Source organism: Aedes aegypti, chromosome 3 (genome assembly GCF_002204515.2).
Source record: "Aedes aegypti strain LVP_AGWG chromosome 3, AaegL5.0 Primary Assembly, whole genome shotgun sequence".
Lineage (NCBI taxonomy): Eukaryota > Metazoa > Arthropoda > Insecta > Diptera > Culicidae > Aedes > Aedes aegypti.
In genome coordinates this window covers 279,830,559-279,843,307 of record NC_035109.1, presented here as the reverse complement: position 1 = coordinate 279,843,307, position 12,749 = coordinate 279,830,559, and the positions used below count along the sequence as shown (strand labels likewise).

At 41.3% G+C, this 12,749-nt stretch overlaps 1 protein-coding gene across 2 annotated transcripts in view; it reads right to left on the bottom strand.

Annotated features, from left to right (window-relative positions):
• Positions 1 to 12,749, bottom strand: part of LOC5577492 (formin-J) — a 364,398-nt gene that overhangs the window by 34,313 nt on the left and 317,336 nt on the right. Inside the window, exon 3 of one of the 2 annotated variants that reach the window (XM_021855404.1) lies at positions 3,612 to 3,808. In XM_021855404.1, the coding sequence (XP_021711096.1) occupies positions 3,612 to 3,808 (197 nt within the window). The remainder of the gene's footprint in view (positions 1 to 3,611; positions 3,809 to 12,749) is intronic. The other variant, XM_021855403.1, reaches the window with a different exon arrangement.

Sequence of the window (12,749 nt, the reverse complement as noted above, 5' to 3'; positions counted from 1 at the left end):
GCATCGAACTGATTGCTCATTTCGATACAATTATTCATTTCACCCTTGGAAGAAAGTTCGCATTCCGGGGATACGTCCATTCTTGCCACGTTTAGTGACAGTTTTAAATCCCACTTTTTTGGAAGGAAGTAGTGAATTCAGAGATTCCTTTTATTTGTTGTTGCAACCATGTTTAGTGAATAAGAAGACGTGACCTTCGAGAGATTTTTTTTCCCAAGACGGTGTCCAAGAAGGATTACCACCGCTAGCTTTCGCCAACGGGTCCAACGAAAAATCGAAGGCACGGGTCCTAACAAGGATCGTAAAGAGATCAATAGTAGAAAAATTGTACTGAAAAGTACTGTTTTAGTAGCACTGAAAAGTACCGTTTTGAATTTTAGCACTGAAAAGTACTGTTTTTGTAGCACTGAAAAGTACTGTTTTATTGCTTTAGTAGTTTTTAAGAAAACTTCCAAGAGCAGAGAGAATTCGTGTACGCACAGCACGAAGGTACGATGCGCACTGACAGGCTTGATAATGCTTCTCAACATCATTAGAGTTCGGTGAAATACTCTAGAGCAGCGTGCTGCCATACTCCACTGCACTGTGACGTCACGCATCAATTTTGACAGGTACTGGTCCTGTTGTTTACAGTTTGGACTTAGTACTTTTTTCGAATCATTCTTAATTTCGTGAAAGTTTGCTGCGAGGAGAGGTCAAATCCACTGCAGATACCCACGGATCGTATTATTCTATCTTCCTACCGTGGAAAATCGTCACCATCAGCATGCTGGTGATAGAAATGCGAAGATGAAAAAATGATGGAAAAAACGACTAAGCCCGAAACGTAAACAACAGGACCAGCAGCTGTCAAATAAGTGAGGTTAGGCTCGTCATATGCTGCGCTCTATTGCTTCTTTGCGAGGGAGCGAAAAAATGCTAAGTAGAGAGACAACGAAAAATGAGCGACGAATATGCAGCACAAAACACAACACAGTAAAATTCCATCAAAAAAGGGTGCTCTCACAACTCCACAAGGAGTGTTTGTTCAGGCGGCAGACTCAAGAGTTCTTTTGAAGTGTGAGTTAAGGTGAGCATCGCAACAACAGAGAGAGAGAGTACCTGAAAAAATCCTCGCGTTGTCTTGCACTCTCACGCGAATCGCTTGAGGATCTGTGTTGAAAATTTTGAGTTAAGTTTTTTCTCCTCAGAAAAACGGTTAGTTAAAAATCAATGTAAACCTATACAGTTTTGGTAGTTTTGGGACAGGCTCCCCAGTAGATGTCGATAATCGATGTTCGAGAATATTTTTGAATCCGATATGGTGAACCAGAGAACAAGATGGCGACTTACGGTTGTAGAAAGCCAATGGAAACCTCTGTTAAATGGGTATTTTTGGAATTAAAAATGGAAACCTGTGAAATAGAGGTATGCCTTCAAAAATATGGCCATTCGTAGCACCTCTTTCTAGTATTGGTACACCAGGAGATCACCTTAGCAGACAGAATCGAAACGTTTGATTGATGAACGACACTTTTCCGACATAACCGACGTCAGAACCTATCGTGGCGCTAACATCGACTCCGACCACTACCTGGTGATGGTAAAACTGCGCCCAAAACTATCCGTCATCAACGATGTACGGTACCGACACCTGCCACGGTACAATCTAGCGCAACTGAAACAACCAGATGTCGCCAATGCGTACGCGGAACATTTTGAGGCAGCTTTGCCGGATGGGGGTGAGCTCGATGGGGCCCCTCTTGAGGACTGCTGGAACACACTCAACCATTAACGACGCTGCCTAAACCAGTGTCAGATACGATTCGTTCTACGAGGAGTGCCAGGAGGTTTTGGAAGGTTTTGGGTGCATCTTGACGCGAGGTGATCGAAAGGTAGAAACAACACTACAATGAACACTTGAATAGTGCAGAGAACACAGGCACAGAAGGTCAGGACAGCGAAGGCGAAGGCTACGTCAGTACAACGGCCAGTGGAAATCAACCAGCTCCCACGATGGGGGAATGCCATTCAACAGCTCAAAAACGCCGCTGGCAAGGATGGTATCGGATCCGAACTCATCAGGATGGACCCGGCCGCTTGTTTGCATCGGCTGATAGTCAGAATCTAGGAAACGGAACAGCTACCGGAGGACTGGAAGCAAGGCGTTATATGCCTTATCTACAAAAAGGGCGACAAACTGGAGTGTGAAAATTATCGTGCAATCACCATCCTAAACGCCGCCTACAAAGTGCTATCCCAGATTATCTTCCGTCGTATATCACCAACAGCAAACGAGTTTGTGGAAAATTCCCAAGCATGTTTCATCGACGGCCGCTCGACAACGAACCAGATCCTTTCCGTACGGCAAATCCTCCAGAAATGCCGTGAGCACCACCTGTTCATTGATTTCAAGGCGGCATACGACAGTATTGACCGTGAAGAGTTATGGAAGATCATGCACGAGAACAGCATTCCCGGGAAGCTCACAAGATTGATTAGAACACAGATGGACAGTGTGCAAAGCTGCGTGAAAATCTCAGGCGAACACTCCAGTTCGTTCTAATCTCGGCGGGTACTACGACAAGGCGATGGACTTTCGTGCCAGTTGTTCAATATTGCGCTTAAAGGTGTCATGCGGACAGTCTGACTTAATAGTCTAGGCGGATCCGGACAATTTGTTTGCATCGCGGACGCCATGGATATTTTTGGAAGAAAATTTGAAACGGTGGCAGATTTGTTCACCCGCCTGAAACGCGAAGCAGCAAGAGTACGGGATACTTTCGAGGTGGTTGATGAGTTCGTCTACCTCGGTTCCTTACAACAACGTTAGTTGAGAAATACCAAGATGCATCATCTGTGGAAGTCGGTGGAAGGCTTCAGAAGAAACTGCGGTCAAGAAAGATACATCCCCGCACCAAATGCACGATGTACAAAACGCTCATAAGACCGGTAGTCTTCTACGAGCATGAAACGTGGACTATGCTTGAGGAGGATTTGCAAGCTCTTGGGTTTTTTGAACGCCAAGTGTTAAGGACGATCTTCGGCGGCGTGCAAGAAAACGGTGTGTGACGGCGTAGGATGAACCACGAGCTTGCTCAGCTCTACGGTGAAACCAGTATCCAGAAGGTAGTCAAAGCTGGAGGAATACGCTAGGCAGGACATGATGCAAGATTGCCGAACAACAGCATTGTGAAGATGGTGTTCGCTTCGAATGCGGTCGGAAAAAAGGCGTGGAACGCAGCGAGCTAGGTGGATTGACCAGGTGCACCAGGACCTGGAGAGCGTGGGTCGCATTCGAGGGTGGAGAGAAGCGACCATAAACCCAGTGAATGGGCGAAATATTGTTGACGAGGTTTTGTCTAGATAATTGATTTAGAATCAAATAAATAAATAATTACCTCATCCAAAATGGTCGATTACTCGAGATTTAGACCCTTGTAGATTATTCTTCGAATTTTCAAACCAGGGGTTACATAACGCTTGACACTCATTCCAAAACTGATTGCGGAAAATTTCCACTCAACAGCCAATCACCGATCATGCTTTTTTACGACGAATACCGACAGTCAATTAACATCGTCAGCTAGATCACCCAAAGGCAACGAATCACATTATTGTCCAACACTCACCTGTACGCAGCTATCGTCCACGGTTTTCCGCTTGTCCAGGCTGTTCTGTTTGGCTGACGATGTCCAGCTGGGATCCAACGGGGAGTTGGTTTTGCTGGCGTTGTTGCCGCCATCGCTCGTTTTGTTGAAGGCCGGATTATCGAACGCGAAGTCGTCCTTCTTGCTTTCGGGGTCTTCTGGGACCAGTTGTGAATCTGCTGCAAAGAAAAAGAAGAAACAGAAAAACAAAACGTGTAAACGTTAATGAAATCAATTAATAATAATTTGCTTAAACTACAGTGACTCGGGATATCGCTTGAAACGATGGGAGTAGAATCTCGAAAGAGTGTATAAAATTAATATAATCCGTTGTGATCCCACCCCGCTTCTCATCAAGCAAAACAAGGGCCGGTTGAAGTCCGGGTAAGTGCTTTTATTGCGCCTTAACGAGTCGGGAAATGAACGTTCATATTTAAACTGCCAAAATAAGTGTTATTCCGTTTGCGAGCGGGTTCAAGCGGTACGAACTCGCGGTTCGCGAGTAGCTGGCTATAATTTATGTGGAAAGGTCGGCATAAACGGCTCATTACATGCAATTATCGAATCGATTGATTAGCGATGCTGGCCGCGCTTTTGGCCGAGTGTACAAGGCAAGCCAAGCTAAGCCGAAGGGGTATTGGTTGATTTTTGTTTTGCAGAAAAAAGGAAATGCTGCTATTTTGTTGGGAAATAGTATCATTGAACAAAGTAATACAGCTTGATAAAAGGCTGTCTAAACAGAAAATTATTTATTATTATTTTTTAATATTGTCCAATCTATCTAGTTAGGATTGCTGGTAGCCATGGAAGCAGTAACGACCGAGAGACAATTCGGAGTGTAAGTCAAGCAATTGTAGCAATCATTGGCGTCATTTTTTTTTCTGGAGGAGGTCTAGGGGGGCTTAGCAAATACTTGTTTCACAGAAATAATGTCGGTCACAATAGTCTCGATTTCGCAAATTTAGTAGTTTTAACAGATTTGTATTGATTTTATCTATTTTTAATTTCAATTATTGCTACGAAAAAGATTCATTCTTTTTGTAATCCAGTCAAAAATCCTTCTAGCAAAAAAAACTCACAAGGAATGTCCTCTGTGATTCTTCCACGAACTTTTAAGGCATTCAACCATGTGCTTTGAAGGGATTCCTTTGAGAATTCTTACAGGAATTTCTTCATAAATTATGTTCTTACTTTTCAGTGCTTTCTCCAAGAACTACTTTACCAGTTTTCACTGATTTCGTCCTGGTATTCTTACGGAAAATTGTTCCCAGACTTACTGATTGCTTAAAAAATCTCTTAAAAGGTTCCGCCAGAGAATGCATCAGAAATTCTTTTATTCATTTCTCCTATAAAGTTCCCAGTGGAATGCGTTCAACTGTTCTTCCAAAAACTCTTTCGCGAAAATACTCAAAGATTTCCTGAGTAATTTGTTCAGGGATTTCTTATAGAATTATTTTTATTATATTTCTTGTCAGTATTAATATTTGTAGCATATCTGAAATATGATACACAGATATTAAAATGGCCTGGCCCACTGTGTAGACTTGGGTTTTAAGATAGTTCAAAAATTTACGGCAATCAGATTATTTACGTATAAATAACATGATTGACGAAAATTTTCAATTTTTTGAGGAAGAAACGGGGACAACCGTACCAACCGTTCCAATTCAGGGATAAAGATAAATTCGTTGGGAGTGGCTTTGCTAAGAATGTTGATGCGCATTCCGTTTGTGGTCCTTTTCCGTTTCCTGGGATGGGACATGGGTATTTCTTCCTCATGTCCTAGCTAGAAAACCTAGGCTAAAGCGCCATTGCTCGCTCTCTGAAACAAGAAGAAAACTTATGCTGACCTCTGTCCCGCAATAGACAGAGATAATAATAAAAAATACATTATTTGCGATAGTATTTCATGATTCAACTGCACTTAATTGTGTAAAATTAAAAAAAATATAGATCTAACAGTAGTTTGTGAAACTATTTAATATGAGAGGTAGCTGGCAAGTTTTTTTTCTATGGGGGGTTTGTATTACCTTCGTGTTACGAAAAACTAAGGAGACTCATGGACTTGTTTGTGAAGGGCAAAAAATTAACTAGAGATGGGCAGGAACGAACTCACTAGAACAACTCAAAGCTGTAAAATTCAATGCTGGTTTCTTCACTTTCCTCGCTGACATCAGAGACTGAGATTTGTACAACTTTCACAAGTTCAAATCCCATATAACTATGTTACCACTTTTCAATACGTAACGGTTTAGCCACCATCACCATCAGCCGAGAGTTGCAAAATTCTAATAAGAACAAGCGAAACTAAACACGGTTCAGAAAACTTTTCACTACGTAAATGACAATTTATTTTGCTGGTTTTTTGCTCCCTATATCTTTATCGTACAAGTAATCAGTCATTATATGGCCACGCGTCACACACAGATTCTGTCCAAATGCTTCTTCCTCAATACCCCGAAACAATGAAGAATAGTAGTTTACGGAACAAGTTGCAGGATGCTAATTTTTACAGCACGAGTCGTAATTTATCGTACGAGGCTTGCAGAGTAGGATAATTACGACAAGTGCTGTAAAAATCGAGTTCTGCAACGAGTTACGTTCAACATTTTTTGCAATGCTGTAGAAGACTTCTTGAAATTATATCGGAATGCGTTCAACATTATTTTACAATTTCTGAAAAAATGTTGTGTTTTGATTCATTACGCAACTTAAAACGGTTGCGTAATGAGAAAGCGTTGCGTAATGAATCATTACAGCACTGGTTTCAGTTGCGTAATGACTATTCCCGCACTGCATATATCAGTGCAGGAAAGTAGGCCGTTTCATGACAGATTGGCGTGATGAAAAACAGCCTATTACGATGGGAAATTGCAAAAAATCAATTTTCTTACAACGTTTTGGTACTACTTAACTTTTTGTTCCTATCATTTGATTGTTTATAGGCTTCTTCTCTAGAAGCATAACACAAAGGTTCACTGCAGCACACGGAATCACCAGACAAGCTAACAATTTTAGTTTAAAACACTTCCCGGGTTGCATAGCACCATTATTCGCTTCAACACTTCATCGGTCGAATTCAAAATATCGCGGAACTGAGATTAGTTGGACAGCAAAATCGAAAATGCATCCACTCGCCGCACAGCTTGCTGCGATCTCCAATATTGCTTGAGGAACTAATTATACTAAAATTCTGCAAAGAATATCGAAAAGTTTTTTTGAAAAATTGAAATAAAAAGTTTCCTTGAAAAAGTATAGTTTAAGCAAAAAATTTATTCATGCTAAAATACTTCAAAAATGAATCGAAATCTAAGAGAAAATTCATTGCTAGAATAAACAACTATGGTCGAACTCTGGATGATTTTGGAAGGGGCCAGTTTGGGGAAGATTTAAGGTTAGGGAATACATTTGTACAATATTTGTTTGTGGGAGACACGACGAGAACGGGAAAATTTGCAGGGGAAAAAGAAAGACAGGGAAAGAAGGACAATTAAACTTGGATATTGATACGCTTCAAAAAGAGATAGATAAAATTCATATATTCTAAATCAAGGCCCGCCAACACTTCCCTGGCAGGTTTCTGCTGTTTTCCTCGGATCCGGAGAGTTTCAGTCAGTTCAGATCTGATGCCACGATGCTCACCGCATCTCCATACGACATATTCGATATCCTGGTAAGCCACGCCGCAAACACAGAGATTGCTTTCTGAGGGCTCAATATGGTGGGTATGAGCGTTGAATGAAAAGTTATTGGACATAAGCCGACACATGACACGAATGAATTCACTGCTCATGCCCAACCCCTTAAACCATGTTTTTTTCGACACCTGTGGAAATATGGAATACAGTCATCTACCCATTTCTCCGTCTCTCCAGCTGATCAAGGTCTCCCGACGGGCCAATGCAAAAAATAATCGAAGACGATTTAACGCTCATAAACAACGCCTTCTTTAGCGCCTACCTTCCAGAGAGTCCGCTTTCTCATTGCTCGGAATGGAGCAATGGGAAGGGACCCAAGCTAGGGTAATAGCGTAAGAGCGGTTTGACAAAGCACTCAACGCTTGGCGTAGTATATTCAGGAAGTACGCTGAGTGCTTCACCAGTTTCATTGACCGAACAGCCTCCAGAGAGCTTAGACTGTCGGAAAAAAAATAAGAAGAAGAGCTCGGGTGAGAGAGAACTGATGTACTCTAAGGCGTAATGTATAGCTTTTAGCTCAACATATACATAACATGGCTTTCGATGCATGAAGGAGGCGCTCTGTAAATCGTTGTAAGCACCGAAACTAGTGATATCATCCATTTTTGACCCATCAGGGAAGAACTGTCGGTTCTCGCTGACATGCCCGAATTTACTTGCAAACATGGGAGGGATAAACTTTGAACGAAAGTGATCTGGTATACCATGGATATCTTGCTTCATGGACAAATCAAATACTACAGAGGAACAGTCGAAGTTTAGGAAGTTGTCACGATTGGTGTTAACCGAATATGGGCTGACCTCCAGCGTCATGTACCAGTAGTACACACTCGTGAAACAAATTTGACGGTTATGTTCAATCAGCTTTCCGTAGTTTTCAATAACCAATGGATTGAGAACCTCACAACGGATGAGGAACCTGAGCGTTAACTCCGCGAAACGATCTGCAAGTACAGGGGCTGTACTCCTGCAAGTACAAAAGCTACCGTACTCTAAGACCGACAAGATGGTTGTTTGGATTAGCTTGAGCAGATCTTCTGGATGGGCTCAACACGATGTTTTGGTTATAGTTCACATGAAGTTGATTCGTTTTTGGCATTTCTGTGTCAGATACGCAATGTGTTTCCCCCAGGTGCATTTAGCGTCGAACCAGACCGAGATATTTTGAAGACATGATATGAGTGATTTTCTTACCCATGAGTGTAAACGGAAACTTGGCAGGTTTGTGTTTCTTTGAAAAGACAACCATCTCAGTGTTCTTCGTAGAGAATTCAATACCCAGCTTTAAGACCCGAGTAGACAAATTGTTCAGAGTATCTACTAAGGGTGCTATTAGTTCGGCTGCTGTTGGTCCTGTGACAGAAAGAACACAGTCGTGCAAGCTGTCTTACCGAGCAATTTTCCATGAGACAGTCATCAATGTCTCTCACATAAAAATTATAAAGAAGGGGACTCAGATATGAGACCTGGGGGAGACCCATGTAGCTGATACGGGTTTTTCGAACAGGTATATAGCATACATATAGCAGTTATAACTGAAACTTATATGAAACCTGGATCCAAACTCAAAAGAGATCCAAATTGTTTTGTTTATTGTAATGATCGACTTGTGGGGAAGTTGCAATCATCATTCATAGGCATATAAAACATCAACTTTTTTCAGTACTGGGCACCAAGTTAATTTGCTTCCAAATGACTTGCGGAAATTTATTCGTAATAGGTCTTTTTTTGTCATTAGTGTCTTTAATACCGAGCATCGCTCATGGAATAATTCGCAAAGCAGTTCCAACAGCAGAATTTTATTTGACGAGTACTCTTCAGGATATTTCTCAATTCAATACCCTGATACCGATTGAAAGACAAGATCGCTGCGATGAGGCTCCGATTTATGACGCGCGACGCACAAACAGCACGAAAGAGATGAGAGACTACGCTTGCTGCGATGAAAGGAAAGGTTGGTCGGATTGAAACGAAACAGTAGAGTTTCAACTGAAAAGTAAGCTTGAGTCAGTCAGTTGGGGACTGAAAATGCTTTCAATGAAATGAAAATTTACGGCCCTGGTTAGAGTAATTCAGAGTTATCTGTCAAATCGTACATTTCAGGTTAATTATCAGAACTCCAGATCTGAAAGACAATACTTTCACATCTGACTTACCTGACTTACCCTAAAGCTCTGCAGACGATTCAAAATACAATTTTGAAAATGATTCTGAAGCTTCCGACATAGATATAAGAACTGAAAATAAGGCTGAGAATTACACGGTTGAAGAAATTTAAAAGCATTGGAGACCACTACTACCAAGTTCAGATCTACAGAATGCTTTATTGTAGTTTTCATCGTAAATTCCTGCATTATACAAAAATCATAATAAATAATCCAGTTTTCATTGCATCGTCTGCAGTCACGCACAATCCAACGATCGTTTGCGCTTATACTCCTGCAGCCACCGGGAACAATCGTCAATTTATGTTAGCGGTCACGAAGAACCTGGCTGCTTGTTCGTGGCGGATTACATATGTTATTACCCTACAAAGTTCGCAATAATTTCCCGCCCAATGTTCAATCAACCGAGTTCCCCGCTGTAACGAGCGTTGAAATTCCTTCCTCGGGCCAGAAACCAGAGCCCAGAACAACACGTTCCAAGCGAGTTTGCTGCTGTCTCGTTCGTCCACGCTAAACGCTAGGGTTTCACTCAAACTCTTATTCGCAGCGAAGTTCATTTATCTTGGTTCCAAAAGACCGCCAACAAATGCGTTTAATGAAGTAATATCTCTTGGATTGGAAAATGATAGGAATGTGGTCTCGTTTCGTATCTTCTCCGTTGGAGTTAACCACGTTCCCGTGCGCAAATGCTAGGCTCTCCTCTCCGGTCAACAGCAAACAGCAACATGGTTACAATTTCGGACGGACTTGTTAGAGCGTAAAACAAGGTCCGTCCCACTCGGGTTCAGATTGGGTACCACTTCTAGTACTGCATTTGGTCCCTCGGTAGTGCAAAAGGTACCCAAGTTTGACAGATCGCAGTACACTTTTCACGGCATTCTAGATTACCTTATGAGCCATAAAATGTTGGGAAACTGCAAGGGACATGCAGGTCTTTAATTTGTCTTTGGTAAAACTGTTTGCAGTTGCGCTTCACGCACTGACTTATCTCTGGAGGGCGCACAGTGGTCTAGCTACCAAAACCCCAATTTAAAAACTTAGTATTAAGTTGAAAAGTAACGACAAAGATCTTGAACCCAAAAAGTAGAGATAGAGTCAAAGATTGATCAACTATATCAAATAGTTAAACATTAAGTAGCTATACACTCTTGTGCAAAAGTTTGGTGTCACTCCCTAGAGAACATACAAAAGTGTTTTGTCCACCTATCTGTCTAATTGAAATCTGCTATGACTCATTCATTTTAATCCTAAGTCATTTTTCATAACTCAAAACAGAAAAATAATGAGAAGCCGTATTTTTTTGCCATGAATTCGAAATCCGAACCACTGTGGGGCGGCCGGTGGTTCTGGCTGTTTTTGGTCAAGCCCTCCCCGAGGGAAGATTCGCGATAAGAGCACCTTTCCGTAGCTGCGTGTGTGTTGTGTGTCTTACGAAGGCATCAGTGACCTGGTCCGAGCCGAGAAACTGCACAACTGATTGAATGGGGTAAGTACACCTCCCTGACGGAGCCAGTGCCGGAACCTGTTTCGTGTTTATCGCACTTGACGTTGGATCCAGCGCGAAGGAGGAGAACAAACCACTTGAAGCTGGCGAAAACGGTGAAACCGTTGATTTGGGGCCTTTGCGGAAATTGATTGTTTTTTTTTGTGTCTGGTTACAAGTTCACTTTGCAATGACCTACATTCGGAAGGATATCATTAATGGCGAAAACGGAGCTGATAGCGAGCTTCCGTCCGATGCACGTTAATGAGTACACAAACGAGACCCATATTTCATATCGAAAATGACACGTCTGGTGTGTTTTTTGTGACCCTGGTGCTCGCAGTAGGATCGAATTTTTTGTATCATGTAGCGTCATGGGAGCAGCTAGGCATGGGAGCTGGAAACATCAGGGGCCGGCTAACGACCTCAAAGGAGCTACTCACCGATTTCTCATGAAATATCAGTTTTCGATATTTTAGTGGCTCTTTTTGCATGGCTTCTCTAAACTTATACAGCTTTTGCCTATTACCATGAATCATGTAAATTCTTCTCAGTTTATCAAGTAGGAGAAGTGTATACCAAAATATTTCTCGAACAGGCAATGGTTATTGGTTTTGGATGGATTGGAAAAAGTCTATGATATGATACGTATCATAAAGTTTTTTATCCAGTAATAGCCCCAGAATTTGTGCAGGGATTCTACAAAGAGTTCTTAGAAGGATTCCTTAAAGGACTTCACAAGACGTTATCTGTAGATATTTCTTCAAAAAATCCTACATACATTCTTCCAGGAACTTGACATTTTTCTAGGACCAAAATTTTTTACTTTTTCGAAGCTCTACGAATAACTTATTGATTTTACCATTTATTTTAGCACAGATTTGTCCGCAAATACTTGAAGGACTTTTCCTAGAATTTTTCAAGGATTACAAAATGACTTCATTAGAAATTTCTCAACAGTTACTAGTAAGTACTTCTGCTGCTGAAATCCTCCAAATATTACGACTGAATTATTTCAGGGAAACTGCCTATTTGAAATAATTTTTTGTTTCATCCAATGATGCATCCAAACGTTAGTCCAGCAATACTCAATTGTGAATTCATTTAGGTTCTTTTTCTTGAATTCTTTCAGAATTAACACTGGCAACTACTCCAGCCACCAAGATACATCTCATCTTCAATCAAAAATTTCTCCAAGAGACAGCCAAGAGACAGTAATTGCGTCAGAAGCTCCACTAGCGCTTGTTTGAGTCGATTATTGTTATTTTTGACTAACATGCCGAAGTAACCCAGTCAACATTTTGGTTGGCATATTTTTTGTTATGCATTATTCTAAATGAAATAATTCATTCGTTAATTTATTCTATCATGAAAATGATATATACCAACCAAAGTTGAGGCTATATGCACACTAGGCACGAGGTTTTCAGACTTTCTGCGACTAAAAAAATAAAAACTGCCACCAAGCCTCGAATGCGGGATCTCTGGATTGCAAATTTAACACATTACCATTGTACCACCAAGGGATACATAACAGATCAGTAATTATTTGCCAATATTAATGCATGTTTCATGCACAGCCACACTTGCTTTGCTGTTCTTTGAGACCTATCGTCTGCGGTAGGTATCTGCCGAAGTTTGGGTGTCAATTTTTGCGAAGTTCATATGAAGCTTTCTGGATTGATATATTATCTGTCAGTTTTTACAACTTGACGCGATTCTATTTTGCGCTATTTACGACATGTTTTGCTGTCAACACAGATTGAAATCCCGG